We start from the raw sequence: 21648 nt of genomic DNA on the forward strand, positions 1-21648 counted from the left end.
ACGCTAGGACCGAAGCCAGGGTCTACTCCCCCAGTCCCAGAAAATGATCTGAAGCCAGGGTTCTCAAAGATAGCTGGAGCTAAGAGCAAGTTCATGCCAGCACCGCAAGATGCTGACTCCAAACCCCGATTTCCCAGACACACCTACGGCCAAAAGCCATCCCTAAGTACAGAGGACGCCCAAGAAGAGGAAAGCATCCCTAAGAATACGCCTGTCCAGAAGGGATCCCCAGTGCAGCTCGGAGCCAAGTCCAGGGGCAGCCCTTTCAAACCAGCTAAGGAAGACCCAGAAGATAAAGACCATGGAACACCAAGTTCGCCCTTTGCTGGAGTGGTTCTGAAACCTGCTGCGAGCAGAGGGAGCCCGGGGCTCTCCAAAAACTCTGAAGAGAAAAAAGAAGAGAGAAAAACAGATATTCCAAAGAACATCTTTCTGAACAAACTGAATCAGGAAGAGCCGGCCAGATTCCCTAAGGCCCCTTCCAAGCTGACAGCGGGGACACCATGGGGCCAAAGTCAGGAGAAGGAAGGAGACAAGGATTCAGCAACCCCGAAGCAGAAGCCCCTGCCTCCCCTGTCCGTCTTGGGCCCGCCTCCATCCAAGCCCAGCAGACCACCCAACGTTGACCTGACCAGATTCCGAAAAGCTGACTCTGCAAACAGTGAGTTGTTTCTCTTGCTGGTAACTGTGGTTTGCTCACAGCACTGAGTGTTTCAGCTTCTGGGGGAAACTTTAGAGCAAGGAATGATTCAAGGAGTGATTGCATAACCGATACTCATGTGAGCATAGGGTCAATTTTCATTTGGCATTTTTTTTCCTTTGGGTAGGAGGTCTGAGAAAGTAGAAAATCCCAGTTCTAATTGAGCATTCTGTGAGAAAGTACCTTGGGGGGGGGGGCACTGACTTTTTAGGGGGACAGCAGGAAAGAAATATACCTATTTAACTGATAGTTGGCTTTGCTTAAAGATACCCACCGCATTTACCCTTGGTTGTATTTCATTTCTGTTGCGTGAGGAATTTATTTATGCTGCCCATCGACAACAGTCAGAGATAAGTGAGCAGACTAAGTCAGCATTCTAGAAAGAAGCAAATGTGATAGCTGACGAATGTGTGCGTTTTCATGATGGACGAAGCTGATGATATTTTATAAATAGAGCCACTTCCTACAGTACAATAAGCAGCCCCCCCCCCCCGCATCCTTCACAGAATTATCCAGGCCAAAATGCCAATGCTGTAAAGTTGAAACCCCGCTTCTAAATCATTTCAAATATCTACACTGTTCATCCTGTTCCCTAAGGCCAAGATTCAAATAGGAGAGTAGCAGGGATGTTAGGAGACCATACTTTGTATTTTAGCTGGGTTTTTTTTTAACTTTCCCAAAACAAAAAATATATGTGCTATTCCAGTTTATAAAGGAATACACAGCTAGACAAAGGGTGCCTTGCTGCCCTCCCAGAAAACTAGCCCGGTTTTCTTCCCAAGAGGTCATTGCAATCTTATGGCATGTGGTAGAATCTGATATTGAATGTCTCCATAAAGACTTGACACCCTGTGTCAGGATAAGAAACGCATCGCTGCGGTGATAACTATCCCAGTGATGACTGTCCACCTGTAAGATGGGGAAAGAATGATACTTACCAGAGACCATACCACTGTAAGTCAGACGCGTCTCCAAATAAAATTATCGTCTAAAGCAGCGGTTCTCAACCTTCCCAATGCTGCAACCTTTGAGATCAGTTCCTCGTGGCTTAGTGACCATCCCCAACCATAAAACTATTTTCACTGCTACTTCATAACTGCAATTTTACAACCATTAGGAATTGTAGTGTGAATATCGGTGTTTTCTGAGGGTCTTTGATGAGCCCTGTGAAAGATCACAGGTTGAGAGCCGCTCATCTAAATCTATGTATGATGATATAGGCCTGTGGTTCAGGACGAGAGAGGTAGAGGCAGTGGGATCAGAAGCTCCAAGTCTTGGGACTACCTTAGGGAGTTTGGAGCCAACCTGGATTACATGAGACTCTGCCTTAAAAAATAAACAGAAGCTAGTCGGATTTAAGCAGTCTTAGGCATAATTATTGTCTCTGAAAGGTCTTCCCACAGGTTCCCTCTGCCTCATAAAAAGGTGAGCAAGCAAGGAAGGTACAGTCCAGGCAGCACAGGACATCATCACCCGTAGGCTGTTCTGCCTGCTCCTGACTGAGGCCAAGAGAAGCCATCCGGTTCTACTAGAGGAGGATCACAGAGCTAGGCTCCCATGGCTGTTATTCCCAAGACTGGTGTCATCGAGGGCAGTTTGTCTACAGAAAGTCCTTCTCTTGAGTTACTAAAATACACCCAGTTTGATGTGTTTCTCACACTCACAATGGCAGTTTGCGGGGAAATTCTATGTGTCCTCTATGGCCACCAAGGTTTCCTAGTTCACTGCTTTTTCTCTGGCTCTGATGAATGCCCTTACTAAACATGTTTGGCTAGATGTGAAGTGTCACACTGGAGGACACGAGATGAATTACTTGTTACCTGGTACGATTCAGAGCGTTGCCCATTCACAGGCAACAAGGTGGGAAAGGAAAGAGATTGTGTGATTTGGGAATCTCTGGTTTACCAGATGTTTATTGATGATGATTTTTTTTCAGTCTTCTAAGATGCAAGGATATTGATTAGAGTCACGTGCTTTGCAGGGAGGCTAGAGACTTTAAGCAGAATATTTTTATTGTTGTTAAAAAGTAATCACAGCAGTGTCCAAATTAACAAAATTCTATGTAATTGTTCTGTTGGCTTTCAAAACTTTAATACCCTTCCCTCCTTCATGACCCCTTCTCCATTTTCATATTCAGATAAATATTTATCATTTAGAGAGGACTTTTGATATAAGACTTTACAATCATACTCTCTTTATTCTTTCTAAACAATGAAACAGAATTTTATCTTAGCACAATCAGGAAATTTGCAAAAGTGTAGCCTAACTAAGCAGGGTCAGGTCTCTATGATTGCAGAGCCTGTGTCCCCTGTGTCCCCTGTCCTAGCCCCCATGCTGGCTGCCTCTCAGGAAACATAAGATCCCCTGAAATGATGAAACAGGTATAAATGATACCCCAAGACTCCACCTTCCTGTGTCTTCCTCTGTCTTTCGGTTAAAACCTGTCTTGTAAAAAGTCGCTCTCCGTGCCCCTGTGAGCTGTGCGGAAGAAGAGAGCAGTTGGTTTCCCATTCGCCCTTCTTCTCTATTTGTGGAATGGGGAAAAGGAATGTGAACTTTCATCACGGTCCTAGGTTTGTCATCCCTCAGAGCTGTGTTAATAAGAAGTTAGTTGCCCCTAGCCCTTTCAGTATTAAACTGTAATACGCCCACCCCACCCCCCACAATGTACTAATTACTTTCACAGATTAGATGTACATCCAATGAAACAGACCTTTGACACAAAAATCAATTTTTGCACAAAGCACCCAAGCCTAAAAAGAGCTTCTCAGTGTCTTGCCTGGAAAGTGTGAGCGAGCATGAATATATCACATGGCTTTCTGAATGTGGAGCTAATAATATTTTGGGGCTCCCCAATCCCAAGCCCCCAACACCACAAAAAAGCTTAAACTTTTTTATTATTATTTTTGAGACATCAGCATGTTCTCTGAACTCACTTTTGACTCCATTAAAAGACTTCTTCCCAGGTGTTCGGGTCACCACACTAACTGGGCTCTTGAACACCCACCAGACCCAGCTGTTGGTTTTGTGTGCAGGAGGTAGTGAAAGCTTAAAACATTCGATTCGGCCCTCTTTCTTGTCTTGTTCTATATGCTAACTATGGAAATAATCCGTAGGATACTTTAACAGTTACAGAAAGGAATCCAGGGCCAGCATTCACCAGAGGCTATTAGGATTGCATGTCCTTCCTTGTTTGTGCATTTGCTTCTTCAACTAATACAGCTGACAGGAACCTTGACATCAAGGAGAGCTGTGGCAGGGAATGGAGAGAGAGTCCAAGGGTTAAGGATGCTTACCATTCTTGCAGAGGGCCTGGGTTTGGTCCCAATACTCACTTGGCAGTTCAAAACAATCTGTCACTCTAATTCCAAGGAATCTGTCTTCTGCTTTCCATGGGCACCAGGCATGCATGTGGTACATAGACATATCTACAGCCCAAGTGCTCAACATACAAGATAAAAAAAATAAGCCTTTAAAGTGATAGGAGCAGAGGTCACCTAGAGAGATCATGGCTTGGTATCCAAAGGAAGAAAAGCAAAGGATCTTGGGCTATGGTAATAGCAGGTAACTTGTTTCTAGGAGGTGGTGAGACGTCACAGATCCCAGGGCTATCCCCACCTCCTTCAGGTCCACCGCCATCTGTTTATGTATGCTTTTGTGATGTGACCTCATTGGGTTTTATTTACTGAAAACTGCTTTATCTCAGTGTACAGCAGAGCCTCCCACGTCATTGCTGCTGGCCATTATAGAAACAGGGATTCAAGGCTCAGAGGCATCTTAAAGATTTGTGGGTACTGCAGAGTTTCTTCATGGTTAGCAATACCACTGTACCCTTGGAATTTAAGAATGCAGTTTATCTAGAGTTGATCCAAGGATACCTCATTCGAATACACTGGGACACAGAATCTGCAAGCAAGGCTCTCGAGTATACAGATGAATCAGGGCAATGAGGCCGTCTCGAAATCGTGCTAGGCTCTCACTCACTGAATGTCTGTGCACTTTGAGACTACAGCCCAGTCTTAACTTCAATTCTCTAATGCTTTTGAGATTGAGAAATCTGTTTTTCAAAAACTTATGGTCCTTCCTTCTATCAAAGGTTGCAATCCCCAAGGGAATTCTCACTGTTAACCAATCAGCTAGCTTACCTGATTAACCCCTTAATAAAAATGCCTCAGAATGGCTCTCTGCACAAGTTCTTGATCTGATCTGAGCTACCCTATTCTTGCTCTCTCCTCACCAAGTTCCAGACATCTCTCTTCCACCCAGGATAAGCTTGGCATAAACATTTCTCTTGAGCAAACTCTTCCATAAAGGTTTATATCCCAATAGCACCCTTCGGACTTTGTAAAAATCCAACCTCTTATCACATCGACAAGCATCTACACAGTCTCCATTGTAAATTCCTGCCAGTAAATTTCACTGTGGAAAAGTCGGAGGCTATCCTGAGTTTACTCCTTTGAAAGTTATTTGTTTTCTGTCAGAATTCTTAGAGAAATCTTTGTCCCAGAAGCATAGAAACTTAACCAGGCTATGTGTGTCCATTATTTGGAAACAGGCTTTTTCCTGAGAGATGCTGCACCTCTGTTGGCTCAGGCTCACCCTGGGATATATACATAGGGATCACCCCATCACTTCCACTTTAACAGACGTATGACATGAGCATGGAGAAGCTCCAATCCACGGTGATGAGACTGACGTCCCCTCTAACGATGATTTCAGATGTAATTGCTTTAGATGCCTTTTCCCACTGTTTGAAAACTGTGCAGGATATGAGGTCAGCTCATGCTGGGGACCCAGATTCTGCTGTTCTCTGAGGTCCTGTTCAGTGTCCCTTAGCCACTGATCCTTTGTTGGTATCTGGGGCCTCTCTGTGGAGGATTTCTCTTGACCTTGCCCAGGTTATTCACTTCCCCCTCTGTCTACTTCTGAGGTAGAATGTCCCAGGGAGAACTTGCAGGACTTTTTTTTCTAGAATCACTGTCTTTCCCTCACAAAATGCTTCCAGAGAACAGGTTAGGAGTTTGCTTACCTCCTCTGGCATGAGAACTCTCTATTCTTTCCTTACTCAACAACTTCTTAGAGTTTTTATACAGCGTTACCTTTCCTTCCTTCCAAGGTGGCTAACCAGTTATTTTGGATGTCTTTCTTACTTTGTTTTTACTATTTTTATTTGAGAATCAGAGGAGATGTAGCCATAACTCACTGTCCTAACCAATTAGTACCAGCTAGAACAATTTAATCTAGGACTCTTCAAAAGGACCAGCCATCCGATCTTCAGAAGTTAAGCAGGCAGAAAGGAAACTAACCAGTACTTACCTATGACCATACCCCGCTGACTACTCAGACAGTGCTCGCAGTGCTGTCTGAGTAGCACTGGGCTACTCAGTAGTTCACATTCTGCAAATGCCTTGAGAAATGTCCTTTTACCAACTTTATACTTAGAGAAAAATGAATACTGTAGTGGTTGGCAGAGTGTGCAAGAAGAGGGTCTCTTGTAGGAAAAGCAGCCACTCCCTCTGACAGATAGGCCATTCTGTCATTGGGATATATGAGAGCCCAGTTCTTTGTTTGGACCCGCATTTGACCTTCACCATTCTTACTCCCATCTGTTATTCTTCTAACGGGGTCTTAGCTCAAGAATCCGCACATGCCTGTTGGTTGGTAGATAAAGGTTTTCTTTCAGTGAGCTCTACCCTGTACAATGTGAGAAAGGCTATCACTTTCATAAAACAGAAGTTCTTATAAAATTGTATGGCAAAGGGCCATGATTTTTACTTTGTAAAACCTCTTCGTGTGGTCAAAAGGCTGAAATTGGTGTTTTCCTAAGCTTTAATGATATGTGGAAATAGTACCAAAAAAGCAAGCATTTTATCAACCTTAATCACATTTGTGAAATGTCAAAAACGCTGACATTTGTAACATAAACGAATAGTGTCTGATGGCTCACTTACCCTTCGAGTGTGGAATATGCTATATATAGTCTATTCCAAGTCTGATCAAATTCATATACTCCCTAAAGTCTCAAAAGCATTAGAGTGAAATTTCAGTGTTTTCATGAAAGGAGGGAAACTTAAGAGAACGTTTACTAGTCACATACAAACTCAGCCAGGCATGGGAATGAGTACATAGAGAGCTCAGAGGGAGAGGGCTAGGCTAACAGAGTCAGGTTCTATGCTTAATCATCAAAGCTGATTATAAAACAGAGTATAAATCTGATGATGAAATACAAAAAGCTCTTCTCAACTTAGTTTTGATTGCACGTCCCCAAGTAAACTAACAAAGCCAGCTAGGAAGATCAGACAGACATGTGTGTTACATAATCCCTGGACAGGAGATGGCTTCTATCATACGATCTGCTAAAATAGTCTGCAGGCCAAGCCAAACAAACCTTTTAAAAACAGAGTTTGACTCCTGGATTCAGTGTAAATGGCCTTAAAGGCTTCTTTGTCTCTGTGCCTTGATTAAAACTATGTCAGATGTTGATGATGAATTTGTATGCCAAACCATATCTCTGTGCATATGTTTTTTATTTTAAGAACAAAATAAAATTGGCTCTAAAACAGCAAGATTAACTCCAGCTGCTGGAAGAACAAAATTATGCCCCGGGAACACAAATCCAGCTACCTGATTTCTCAAAATTCTTTGGAAATTTTTCTATCCTTTCATAGAAAGCACAAACACGATAATTATAACATGTCTCCAAGGTCCAGGGAACCTTCTAGAACGCTAGACTATGTATTTCCCCAATGTAGAAAAAATAAGGAAGAGAGAGAAAAAAAAGCTTGGAGAAATTTAACTGCTATCTAAACTTCTAATAAAGAGAAAAGGAACATTTCTTTCTGTTTTAATGTCTCCAACAGGAGGAGAAAGATGAAGCTTAATTCTGCCTGACATGTCAAAGGTGGAAAACCCCATCTAGAGCCTCCAGTAGCAATAGATAGTATCAGCAAAATGTAACCGAACAGGCAACATCTGCTTACAGAAAAAAACCGAGTCCAAAACCATAGGAGGTTTTTCTTTCCCCCAGAGAAAGGAGCTGCACCGTTGTGCTATGCTGCGGGCGGCAGCCATGTTTCTACAGCTGCACTGATCCATACACCAGCTCCTCAGCTCTCCTGGAAACTGTGCATGTGTTTCTCTGTGGGCAGCAGAGGGCACGCACACCACTCTCCACTCTTGTTTGTTTTGAGACAGGCTCTCTCTATGTAGTCCTGGAATTCTTTAAGTAGACCAGGCTGGCCTCAGATTCAGAGATCCTCCTGCCTCTACCTCCTGAGTGCTAGGATTAAAGGCGAGAGCCACCATGCCCAACCTAACCTCTCTCAATTCTTGACCTGACTCTCAGTTGAATTCTCAGGGGAATAAGCAGGCTCCGAGGATTTTCAAAATCAACCCATGTGACACCATGTCTAGGATGACCAGGCATGAACAAATTCCTATCCAAATGAGCCAATAAGGCCATGGAGATACACGTTGCACACCTCCAAAGCAGATCTGGCACCTGCTGACTTTATACCCACTAGACGGTTCTCACTGTGCTAGAAAGGGAAACCTGGGTTAAGCAGCAGGAAGACTTTCTCCTCACTGGCTTGTCTAATGGTCTTACAGTAGCTCCTAGCTCTCCCAGACTGCCGCCTTGAAGAAGGTGATCTACCATCTGTGATCTCAGGACCTAGATTGAAACTTCTCCAGGAATTCTGCTTCTGCCTGCTATCTAGATGTTAGCTTCTCCACACACATGTACATACACACATATACACACGAGCGCATTCACAACCACATAAACACACACACACACACAATCCATACACATACACACAAGAAGACACATAAGCATTTGTATGTCTGCATGTATTCATCCCCACACGTATGAACTATTACTCTGACTTATTCCTTAATCATTTTTCTTTCTTTTTAAATATTTTATTTTATTTTACACATGTATGTGCATGAGTTCATGCACAGATACATGACACTGTGTATGTGCACCTATGTTTGCACACCTATGAATGCACAACTATGTGTGCCTGTGGAGGCCAGAACAGGGTATCAGATCCCTTGGAGCTGAACAACAGGCCTTTGTGGGCTGCCCAACATAGGTGCTCAAAGCTAAACTCTGGCCGTCATGACTGAGTTTCATGGAGACGTTCAAGGTAAACAGGCTACTGAGTCACTCACTGTGGAAACAGAAAATTTTATTACTGTAATTTGTACATATAAAAAAAGAAAGCTAAGGTTTTAGTTTTATTCCTGTCATCCTTAAAATCAGGGGTGAAAGGGGGAATTCCAAGCATGAACTAAAAGTCTGCAGAACTATCTACTACTCTGTGCTGATTAATAAATGAGCAAGAGGCTGGATTCTCAAAGACGACCTCAGCCTCTGTCTCCTGCTTCTTCTAATCCGGATAGATTGGAAGTCATCTCTCCCTTGCCCTGTGTTGTAGACGGCCATAGCCAAGCATGAATGCAGGCAGACTCCTTAGTTTTCACTGAAGCCTAGTTATTGCAAAGCATTTGCATGCAGGAAGGATTGTACCAAAAGCTTCAAGAACTGGAGGCATTGATATTGATCGTAAACATGACATGGGATGGTGACTACCTCTGTCCTTCAAAGGCAGTTAAGGGTCTTAGAACAAAGGTGTCTACCTCTTCCTGTGGCTCACCTCTTTCCTTTTCTGCATTTTTCTAGACCCATTCTTTTCAACAGCAAAGAAAAAGAAAAAAAATGTTCTTTCCATTTTCTTATTCAGAACATTCCAACTGCCTGCAGCCCAAACCCTTTTACCCACCATGGTTGATTTTGTGCTTAAGCAGGTGTTTCTTGCTTCAAGGTCATTTCCCACAGAAGGCAAGGATGGGAAAGAATGGCCAAGGGGAAGTGGTTTTAGTTTGTGTTGTTATCAGTACTGTTATTTTACTAGAGATGAATATCTGATGGACAGAACATCTCTGCAGGAATGTAATTCATCTAAATACAGGGAGAGGCAGGAGCTGTCCGAGCTGCTATAACAAGCAGGTTGTTTTACCCTTTTACCTACTTGTAGTGCTAAATGACTAGACAGCCTTAAAACAATAAGAAGGCTAGAAAGCAGCCTTCTGCTGCCAGACCTGGGGCTGGAAGGCTTTTGGGTTCTTTACTGAATTAAGCTGTAACAAGGTTGCTTCCCCATGGCAAGGGAAAACCAAAACCAAAACAAAACACTGATGGGGGCAAGATAACAGAAGTGGATTAAAATTCTCCCAATGGTGACTGTGCCAGACACTCAGAAGTAAAAAACAAAACATCAAAGTTAGGCTTTAGTTTCCAAGTGCTGACTTATAGTTACACTTAAAATATCCCATGCTTCCTGCTCAAGGGATCTGGGGCAGTCTCAGAAGTTGGACGTCTAGAGAGAGGTCTAGGGTGGATACAGGGGTTGGAAGTCTAAGGTGAACATAGGAGTAGAAATACTAATCAAACATCATGTGACTTTCACGTAGCTGTTCTTGGTCACAGTAGAATGAGGAAAGTGAGGCGCTGGGGAGAGGTAGAACTTATAAGCCATGGGTGTTTTTCTCAGATGGAAAAAAAATGACAAAAAAGCCCAGAAGCAGGATAGTAGAAGTTGGTGATTATATCAAAACACGAGAATGAAAGTGTGATGTGTTTGAGCAAACAGGCACTGTCTCGTGCTTGATCTCAGACATTTGTTTACGTTTTTTTAATTATTGGATATTTTATGTACTTACATTTAAAATGTTATCCCCTTTCCCAATTTCCCCTCCAGAAACCCACTATCCCATCCCACCTCCCCACTCGCTCCCTCCTCCCTGCCCTGACAGTTCCCTACACTGAGGGGTCCAGTCTTGACAGGACCAAGGGCCTCTCCTCCCATTGATGCCCAACAAGGCCATCCTCTGCTACATATGGGGCTGGAGTCATGGGTCCCTCCATGGGTACTCTTTGATTGGTGGTTTAGTCCCTAGGACTCTAGGGGTCTGGTTGGTTGGTATTGTTGTTCTTATCGGGTTACAAACCCCTTCAACTCCTTCACTCCTTTCTCTAACTCCTCCACTGGGGTCCCTGTGGCTCAGTCCAATGGTTGGCTGTGAGTAGCTGCCTCTGTATTTGTCAGGCTCTGGCAGAGCCTCTCAGGAGTCAGCTATATCAGGCTCCTGTCAGCAAGCACTTCTTGGCATCAGCAATAATGTCTGTGTTTGGTGTTTGTATATGAGATGGATTCCCAGGTGGGGCAGTCTCTGGATGGCCTTTCCTTTTGTCTCTGTTCCACTCTTTGTCCCTGTATTTCTTTTAGATAGCAGACATTCTAGACATGGTATGCACTCGCTGTTAAGTAGATATTGACCCAAAAGCTCAGAATACCCAAGATACAATCCACAGACCACATGAAGCTCAAAAAGAAGGACAACCAAAATGTGGATGCTTCAGTCCTTCATAGAAAGGGGAACAAAATACTCACAGGAGGTAGAGGGTGAGAGGAACTTGGGGGGAAGAGAGGAGGGAAAGGGGGTACAGGGGGACAGGACAGGGATAATATACAGAGGGTTGAGAAATTGAACAGAGGTGTGTAGCAATGGGGGATGGGGAACTGGGGGTAGCAACCAGCAAGTCCCAGATGCCAGGAAAGCAAAAGGCTCCCAGGACCCAATGGGAATGAGATTAGCTGAAATACCCAACAAAGGGGAGGGAGAACCTGTAGAGATCATATCCAGAGGTTAGGCAAGTCCCCAGGTTGGGGGACAGGGCTACCCACTCATCTACAAGTTTTCAACTCAGAATGACATTTGCTTACTCAAGGGAATTCAAATATATCAGACCTAGGGCGGCAGAGCTCTGATCACTGTGGTGCAGAACGCAAGTATCCAGTAAAATATTAATGCTTTTAGCTTCTAGATTGCAAGGAGGTCCAGGCATTTCTGAAGGAGTATGGAGCCCCTAGAGAGCTATGGTCGTCATTTGTCATTTGTCATTTGTCAACAGTTGGTAGTTGAATTATCCACTCCAATTGCCTATCAGCCTGGAAGAGTGAAGTGCCATTTCAGTGACCCAGGACTCTTGACACACTCACCTGACTTTCCTCTATACCTTTTTTTTTTCTGTTCTCTAGTCCCTGCATCGTTTTCCTCCTCCTTCCAATACATTGCTCTTAAAGTTTGCCCTGCACAACGAATTTTCACGTAGCCAATATGCTTGGCTATTTATCAAACAAACAGAAAAACAAAATCAAACAAGCAAAATCCAAACACATATTTAGTATTACTGGTGGTATTCGAAGCAGCATTCAAAACAAAAATAAATAAATAAATAAATAAATAAATAAATAAATAAATAAATAAATAAATAGAGGTTCTATGAAAATTGACTTTGAAAATAAGAATCACTGCATATTACTTTAAGAGTGGCTGGGATGTTGACAACTGTTAGTTCCCAACTAACATAGATGGCAAACACACACCCTTGTTCTTTTGGGAGATCAGCATGTTTAGGGAGAGCTCTTCCCGGATGACTAACAACAGAAAAAGCAGTAAGGTGTTAAAACATGGGTGGTGTCATGTCCAGATTCTGATCAGTGAGTGTCCAGCTATACTGGCTCAGTTATCTGGAGAACTCATCCTTTGACAGTATTCATTTACCCCGCAATAATTTTTCATATATCAACACCTAATCTTTAAAAAGAGACTTTTAAAGTATTCACCTATGTCCGTATAGTACTTTTAAAAACATGAGCTGACAGAAAACAGTGCCAGGCAGCTGTCCTGCGGTAAAGGGTGTCTTTTCTTCCGTGATGCCTTTTCACTTGAATCAAAGATAAGCCGGTTTGAAGGAGGCACTCTCAGGCTTTGATGATGCAGATAGACGCCCGTGCTTAGGAGCCTAACGATAAGAGGAGGAGAAGGAGGTAGTGCTATGGAAACAGGGTTTTTTTCAATCTCATTGCTATATTTTTTTAAATCAAGAGACTTGTTTTAAGCCAGGAAGTTGATAGGCAACCTTGTAGATGGTTTTATGAGCAGCTACCTATCAAACTGAAGTTGTATTGTAAAGATAAGTGCACGGTTTTTATTTTGAAGATCCAGACTTCACAATTATATTTTTTCATTCAAGAGACCTGAAGGTATTTAGTTGCTAGAAACATAGGCTCCAGTAAAAGCTGCCACTTGCTGTTGGATCCAGTGAAGATACTTGGCCTCTGAAAGCCTCGTTTTTTCATGTTTGTGGAGATAAGATTCTATGTTGTTCAGTTACTATAATGGTTAAACAATATATAGAAAAAGTACCTGGTGTAGTTTCTGGAATATCACAAAGAATCAAAGCATCAGTAGCAGTGTGTGTGTGTGTATGTGTGTGTGTGTGTGTGTGTGTGTGTGTGTGTGTGTGTCTGTGTGTCTCTGTGTCTCTGTGTGTCTGTGTGTCTGTGTGTGTCTCTGTGTCTCTGTGTGTCTGTGTGTGTCTCTGTGTCTGTGTGTCTCTGTGTCTGTGTGTCTCTGTGTCTGTGTGTCTGTGTGTGTCTGTGTGTGTGCAGATGTGTGTATCTGTGTGTGTGCCTATGTGTGTATGTGTGTGTATGTGTGTGTCTCTGTGTCTGTGTGTCTGTGTCTGTGTGTGTGTGTGTGTGTGTGGGTGTGTTACAGTTACCTTACCCATCAATTCTAGAGGCTGGCAGCATTCAGATTAAGCTGCAGCAATACAGCTCAGCCTGCCACTTTCACTAGGAATCTTTAATCAGACATCTACATTTTAGTTTCTAAGATATTTAACTTTTTAACATATTAACAAGATATTGTTATAGGGAAATAATCCTCTCAAAGTAGGGATACAGCTCAGTGGTAAGGTTCATACTTGCCTAAAGGCCCTAAGTCTTGTTTTTCCCCCAGAGTAGGAAGGAGGGACACAGCACCTAAGCTCTCTGAATGTGAAGGAAACAGTAGATAATTTGAACTCTCGCCATGTATGGAATAAGTCCATATATCAATGTATGTAAAGTCTGCACTAACAGGAAAGGGGGTAATCGCCCTACAAAGCTAATTGCGATCAGAAGTTTTTACTTGAACTATGTCAGAGGACAAACAGTATCTTGGCATAGTAAACCGTTTCCCCTTCCACGGCAGCTTGCAATATTTGAAGACGCAGTGAGCTCTGTGTCACTGGGAGTGGACAGAGTGGTGCAAGCCTTCAATATCTGTGCTTGGGGAACAGAGGCAGGTGGATCTGTGGGAGCTGGAGACTAGCCTGGTCTACATAGTGAGTACCAGGACATTAGGATTATAGAGAGAAACCTTGTCTCAAACAAACAAACAAAACAAAACTCAGGGTTTTTTAAAGGGCTTCAAAAATAATTAATTGGAATCTCAGAGGTCACTTTTCTTTTTTCAAGAAGAATTCTGTCTGAGATTCCATATTTAAAATGTAAGTATAGCATAGAACCATAGAACGTTGTCAAAGTCAACTAATGTGGAGCACAATTGGATCTTATTCAAAGTACTTTACATTTAGGGGGAAATAAATATGTCAGTATTCAAAGACATTCATGGGACAGAGGTTTTATTACTATTTGATATTAAAGACAATATAATTTTTGTGTGTTTAAATAGGTCAGGACTGATTTTTTTTTCTTCTCTTAATTTTTGAGAGGGCATAGCTTGAAAATATAGGCCAAATTTTCTCTATTACATCGCTGAGAGAAATTAGGGGAAAGGCTAAATCATCAACAAATACATTATTTGCTGAAGAGATTTTTCTATGCCCTGCTAGCAAACTGATGGGAAACCGTTCACCACCTTGCTCTAATGAAGAATATTAACAAAAACTTGGTTTTTAATATCTGGAACCTATTTAGCCTTTTCTGGAACCGTGAAATTAGTCTTTCGCCCAAATAGACTGTCATCCAAGGTGAAAATTTTCTCAAATAGGCAAGAAAGTAAGGGTTTCTATGATCTGGGACTGTGGTTTTCATGTTGAAACTCATCAAAACAAGCCATTTAACTGTGTTTTCAAAAAGCTCACATGGCAACAGTTCTAAGTGATTCAAACAGACAGCATTGCTGAACTTACTAAAGGAAATACAGCCTTTTGTTAAAGAAAGCCTCTCAAGCCGCTATGATTAACTAAGTTGCTCGTCGTATCAGATTGTTGTTCTGTCCCGAGTACAGTGGAGGGTGTTTGGGGTTCTATCATTCATTTAGCTCACTTACAATTCACCTTGAAACACTGGTAACGGTTAGATAACTTTTGTGGAAAATATGATTACGTTTTCTCATACCATTACAAAATTTGCCTAGAAAATCAGCTTGTAATAATTTTGCTATTCTTTCTAAAAACAAAATTTGTCTTGTAAATTCTTAACTAGAATTCAGTGCGCCATTAGATAAAGCTAATATTTCTCAACTCAAAATACTTTTTTCGGATATTTTTTATTTACATTTCAAGTGTTATCCCCTTTCTCCCATCCATCTGCACCCCTTCCTGCCTCCCTGCCCTGACATTCCCCTACACTGAGGGGGGGTGCGGTCTAGCCTTGGCAGGACCAAGGGTTTCTCTTCCCTTTGGTGACCAACAAGGCCATTCTCTGCTACATATGTGGCTGAAGCCACGGGTCCCTCCATGTGTACTCTTTGGATAGTAGATTAGTGCCTGGGAGCTCTGGTTAGTTGGAATTGTTCAAAATACTTTTAAAATAGTAGCCATCATGGGTTTTTGTTTGTAATGGTTGCACCTAAAGGCAGTGGTTCTCCCGTGTGACCCACAGACCCCCTCCATCAGCACGGCTTTGGCATTTTCAGAAATTGAGGCTCCTGTCCTTATTCTAAGTGCATGGAGCTGCCCTCATCAGCTCCTTATCTGGAGTCTTAGTATCTCCATTTCTAATCACTCTCCTGCGAGATTCTTCATTGGCATCGCTTACATTTTATGGGGTTTGTGTACGGGTGTTTGACCTGCATGTATGTCTATGTACCCCTTGCACACCTGATAGCCACAGAGTCCAGAAAGGATGGTAGGTCCTGTGGAACTAGCATTCCAGAATGTTGTGAACCACCCTTGGGTGCCGGGAATTGAACCCAGGTCCTCTGGAAGAGCACTAACCACTGGGAAATCTCTCCAGCCTCACCAGGAGATTTTTATGCACACTTAGCGTCTAAACATTTAAAAAAAAAACTCCAATTAGTTTCTCTTTAAATGGCTTGTGGTTTTTATATTTTATAATATAAAAATCAAATGTTTGGCGCTATTTTAGAAACACATTTTCCAGGGCTGGAGAGATGGCTCAGTGGTTAAGAGCATTGACTGCTTGCTCTTCCAGAGGTCCTGAGTTCAATTCCCAGCAACCCCATGGTGGCTTGCAACCATCTGTAATGGGGATCCAATACCTTCTTCTGGTATGTCTGAAGACAGCTACAGTGTACTCACATACATGAAATAAATAAATCTTTAAAAAAAAAAAAGAAAAGAACAGAAACAGATTCCCCTTTGGGATACCTTGTGCCAAGTAAGAATGGAAGGGTAGAGAAAGTAAGGATAAAGAAGGGCCTATATACCAAGTAAGTGGTAAGAATCATTCCAGAATTCCTGGCTTCACTTAAGTCCCAGAGGGCTGGCATCCAACAGTGTACAACTGCAGAAGCAGGGATGATGGGGGACTAAGGCTTCTCCATGCTTCCAACAGAGACAGAGATCCTTCAGATGGCTCCAACAGGTTCAATGCAGATTTTACTTGTTCTTATTGTGACAGAAGGTGCTGTGTACCACCACTCCTAGATACCGGTCTGACTGTAACCAAAAATGCAGCGAGATGCTGAGACCTCAGAAAACAAGCTTTGTCAACCTAGTATGCATAGACCTAGGCTTTCCTGTAGCTGGTTTCATTTTCCCTAAAAATATAATTCTACCGGGAACGATTTTTAAACCTGAACTCACTGCAGTTTAAATCGTTCACATGTGGCTATAACGTAGGACAGCTCAGACACTGGGCCTTTATTTCATCGTCTCAGAATACCATGAAACAGACGGGCTCTGCTGCCTCTGCTCCTGCATTTGGAAAGCTGCACTGACATCTTCCCCTCTAATATTCATAGTACACTCCGAACAGTGTTATTTGTCTCTGTTGCCAAACCAAATCCATAGTGAGTTACAGTCATGCCCCACAAGAAACAAGATGCACGAATAAATCCGAGTCACTGAGGACCCAGCACCTCAGCTTCAGTCCAGGGAAAGTGTCGTCTACTTAAGCTCTTTGACTTGTGTGGAAGAACAAAGTTACTAAAAATAATGAGAATGTGGAGCAGTCAAGCTGCCATAAAATAGTGTTAGTAAAAGGGTTGTTGCAAAAGTATAACAAGAGGAAAATCAGGAAGGAAAGGAAAGCAGATACTCCCCTCTCGTGTTGCCCATTGCTCCCACAGCGGTCAGTTTTGGCTCGACCAGCATTCTATAGTGGAAGCTTTCACCACTCCACAGAGACTGCACAGCAGTCGCATCGACGACTATTACATCTCTGTCTACACTTACTCTCTGCCTCTTAGAAGTCATGATAACTAGTTGAATAACTATGGAGACAAAGAGGGTTTCCTCCACACGGTGTTTAGGATCCGGTCCTTTTCCCAGTACAGACGTCCTTGAGAATCCACCAACACAATCGTATATGCCCGTTGTGATTTCATTTCAAGGAACCTCTGTAAACGTAGAAGGACGAGAGGAATGGAATGAGAATGAAGCTAGTGAGATAGATTGGAGGAATGGCAGGCGCATGAGCATAGAACGGGGCCAGGGAGGCAGTCCTCCAACGGAAACAGCATCTCACTTCTTCCAACAGTATCACGAAGTCTGAGGCATCCACCTATTTATGAACCAGGGAGAAGGCAATTGGATGTGAGGAGTAATTACTTTGCACATGGCAAGTCACTGTGGAAAGAAGCAGCTGGAGATGGCAATAGATAATCTATGAAGCCACAACGACACGCAAGGTACTGCGCTAGACCTCAGGATCACCAGAGATCTTCAACCATCATTGTTTAGCATTAATAAATGTTTCAACTCATAGGATATATGGGAAGTTGGCTAGAGCTTTTAGTTTTCTTAGCCTTGTCTTCAGTGGAATTGGTTTGAATACAGTATTCCATATACAGGTACATTGAGGAATATTTTCACAATAGCTACCAAGAGGCCTGCTCTCCAGGAGCATTGGTTGATACCCACCTGATGCATCCCTTCTATGGATCCACAGATGAGCAGGCATTTCAGTCATCACATGAGGGGAGCTAAAGTAAAACAGTACAGAGTGTTGAGTGTTTGAAGTCTCCAATGGTGCTAGACACCAGAGGGAAGCCTTCATGTTGGAACTGAAGCCTATGTTGAACCCAAAAATGGTATAGGCACACCAGCCAAGAAAAAGAGAGAGAGGAAGGAAAGGGGCTGGAGGGAAGAGATATACCTACACAAATGTCTGCGGACGGTGGACAAGTTGGAAGTGACCCTTCGTGTACCTTAGAGTCTCCACAGGAGAAGCAGTGAGGCTTCTGGAGCCCTCTGTACACCTTCCTGCAAATGGAAAGGAAGTCTCTGATCACTATCATCATCATCATCATCCTTCTTTTCTTCTTCCTCTTCTTCCTCTTCCTCCTCCTTCCCTTCTTCCCCTTCATCCCCTCCTCTTCCTCTTCTTCTTCTTCCTCCTCTTCTTATTACTCTTCTTTTTCTTCCTCTTCTTTCTTTAGCCTACCTCCTGTTTCTTGAGACTAGAGTCCAAACAGAATCTGCCGTTCAGCTACCTCATGGGGAGACATACACAATGACCAGATCCCAGACTGTCTGGATTTAGACCCCAGCTTTACCCGAGTAGCTGTCTGACTTGGGGCAAGTTAAGGCATCTACTCCTTCGCCTAAAATAAGGCCAATAATGCCATTTACTTCATGAGGTTTTGGGAGAGATTAAGTGAGCAAATACTTGTCTAAGGTGAGTACAACAGTATCGGTCACAGAGGAAGCACTCTGCAAGAGCTATCTTATGTGATTAACAAAGGCTCTTTCTTGGTAGCTAGTGTGAGAATGGTATTCACTGTACACTACAGAACACTACACATACCAATTCCACTAAAGCCAAGGCTAAGAGGACTTAAAAAAATGCCTCTAGCCAATTTTCTGTGTAGCCTATGAGATGAGATGATACATTTATCAAAATAAAGGCATTCCTAAGACAGTCAGAAAATGTTCAGGTCCCTATCCAAAGCCTCCGTGATAACAACAGTGGGTAAAGAAAGAATGCTTCATGAATTTGGGAGGGTACACAGGACCAGTAGGAGTCAGAAAAGAGAGGGAAGAAACCGTGTAATTACACTTTAATTGAATCAAAAGAAAGCTTACAACATTTTTTTTAATGTGGGAACAAGCCAGGCATGCCTTTAACCCCAGCACTTAGGAGGCAAAGGCAGGTAGATTCAATGATTTGGAGGCCATCCTGATCCCAGAGTAAAATTCTACCCAGACAGGGTCATCATGTTAGACCCTGTCTCGAAAACAAAATGTAATAAATGTAGTAAAAATTCTAAGGAAAAACTATTTTAATACAGCTAGTGGTATATTTCCAAGATGGTTTTTTTTTTAAAGCTTTAAAAGTGAGCTTCTCTACAAGAAATACAATGGCCGCACTTCCTGCTTCTCTTTATGTTGGTACAGGTGAAACCATCACTCACTGTTTTCCACTGTGTCTGAAGAGTCCGCAACCACTCTGTCTTCTGTACCTCCCACACTCTACCACAGGCCACTCTGACTCTCTCTCCTTTGCAGCAAAGATACCAAGGCCCAAAGATCATGTGACTTACCTAACCAGATGACTAAGTTAGAAGCATAGCTAAGACTAAACCCTAGGCCTTTTGGTGGAGTCTAGGTTTATAGTATGATACCTGATCCTTTAAACAACTAATCCCTATAAGGTATTAAAATACTGCAAGATATATATATGCATGCTCAGAAACATTAGTTCTTTTCTCAGAATTTAGATTTTTGCAGAAGGGAGTAAAGATAGAGCTCAGCAATTTAGAGCACACATCATTGCGGAGGAGACAGATTTGATTCTTAGCACCCACGTGATGGCTCCTAACCAATCATAACTGCAGTTCCAGAGGATTCTATGCCTTCTCCAGATTTCCACGGGCATCCGGCATGCATCCAGTTTGCCTATGTGCATGTAGGAAACACACACACACACACACACACACACACACACACACGTAAAATAAAAATGTTTAAAGACTTTCATAGGGATACTTGTGCAAATAAATGTTCTATACGAAAAGCATATTTGGAAACTGAGATAAGTCTGTTTCTTATTTTGAGGACTCTAAGACACAACCAAAGGACCCAGTGTGGCACATATCTGTGGAAGCCTACAGGCAGGCAGGTCTCGTGGAGTCAGTAATAGCCTAGACTAGCTAGACTATAGGAGATCTCACCTCAGAAAAACAAAACCATGACTGTACTGAGACCCATGAAGATCAAAGTGAGAGTAGAGTCTGCAACAATTTTCAAATCACAATTCTCAGTGCTTTCTGGTTTGCTTTGGTTTCTTTGTTTGTTAGTTAGTTTGATTATTTTTGTTTTTGTCTTCCTCTCTAAAAATACCCCCACAGGACCAGCATCCCTCAGAGCGATCCCTAGAGCTAGTACCTCATGAGAAAAAATGCAGATTAATGGAAAATGGTTACAGTGTAAGTTCAGCTGGGACAAATGATTTGCATTTGCTAAGAAGGCCCTTTGAGTGGAAACCTAAAAAGGAACTTGGAGACACTGTTCTTAATCTTAAATTTGCTTGAGATGGGGAAGCGAAGGACGACTTTTCAGAAATAAGTCACTGAGTAAAGCAGGAAGTGGCCATTGTTGCAGCCTCTCTCTGAGAGCTCTGCAGAGTTGCTGTTCACTTTATGTGGTAAACCGTGTGCACATGCTCTTACAAGCTCAAGATCACCAGGCTCACAATGAAGAACATTCTAGATTTGAAGTTCAAAATCCGATCTATCAAATATCACATTTCACATTCAAAATGTGAAGTCAAGCAATTGCAGAGTTTATAAACTCACTGGGTAGAAAAAGTAAACATTGTTTCTTCCCAGAGGATGTCCTAGTTCTGTAGCGATCAGCAATATGTACAATGTTACTATCTAGAATTGAAAACGATCAGTCAAACAGGATCTAATCAGCCTCCCGCTGTCAAACTGGATAACGCAATTGGGTTTAATATCAAGAGCGATTCCATTATGGGCCAAATCATAGCAGTTTCAGAAGATACTGGACCAAGTAACTTCTTCAATTACCTTGGCATTTTCAAAAGGAACAATTAGACCTCCACCAGGAGATGATGGTAGGCTACAGACCTTGTAGGCTTGTTAGTTCCCCTAAGGAAATAGAAGCCTCCCTGGGTGAGCTGAGCATCTATAAGAAGGTAGTAACAGAAACAATTAATTAGTGAGGTTAGCCAGAGCCCACAGAAAACTAGACAGGTGTCTAGCCTCTGCCTGCAGGGCTGAGTGTAATGTTGCTCAATTGAAAATGGCCTGAGAAGTGTAAGTGCAGGTCCAGACTGTCTGGAAATTACAGTAGCCATCAAATATCTATACTCTATTATCCGGACCCAAGGTTCAGAGGTAGACTACATCTTTCAAGTCAGAAGTACCATGTACATACGTGCAGATAGATAACTTCTGGACAGGTGTGTAATACCTGACTGGGATACTAACTAGTGACTTTGGAATTAGGAGGGCCTCTTACCTTTCAGATCCTATGCCTGCCTCTTGAGGTGAAACCTATTCATGGATTCACCCACGTATTGTTACCTTCAGCAGCCTATACCACAAGGTTAAAATGGCTTGAGAAGGCAAACCAAAAGACTAAAGCAGGAGACATCTTGAATTAGAAAATCAGGAAGCTGTGTTGCTACTTTTAGTTTTACTTTTAACTTTAA

The 21648-nt window shown here is 42.6% G+C and overlaps 1 protein-coding gene across 11 annotated transcripts in view; it reads left to right on the forward strand.

Annotated features, from left to right (window-relative positions):
* Fyb1 (FYN binding protein 1) overlaps positions 1 to 21648 on the forward strand; it is a 148526-nt gene that overhangs the window by 56935 nt on the left and 69943 nt on the right. For all 11 annotated transcript variants that reach the window (XR_010063635.1, XR_010063636.1, XR_005500334.2 and 8 more), the window contains one exon: positions 1 to 661. This exon is cut by the window's left edge. Coding sequence is in view for 7 of the 11 variants with exons in the window: in XM_006232019.5 (XP_006232081.1) it covers positions 1 to 661 (661 nt within the window). In the remaining 4 variants the exon portion in view is untranslated. The remainder of the gene's footprint in view (positions 662 to 21648) is intronic.

The sequence above is a fragment of the Rattus norvegicus genome, chromosome 2 (assembly GCF_036323735.1).
Source record: "Rattus norvegicus strain BN/NHsdMcwi chromosome 2, GRCr8, whole genome shotgun sequence".
NCBI classification, from domain to species: domain Eukaryota; kingdom Metazoa; phylum Chordata; class Mammalia; order Rodentia; family Muridae; genus Rattus; species Rattus norvegicus.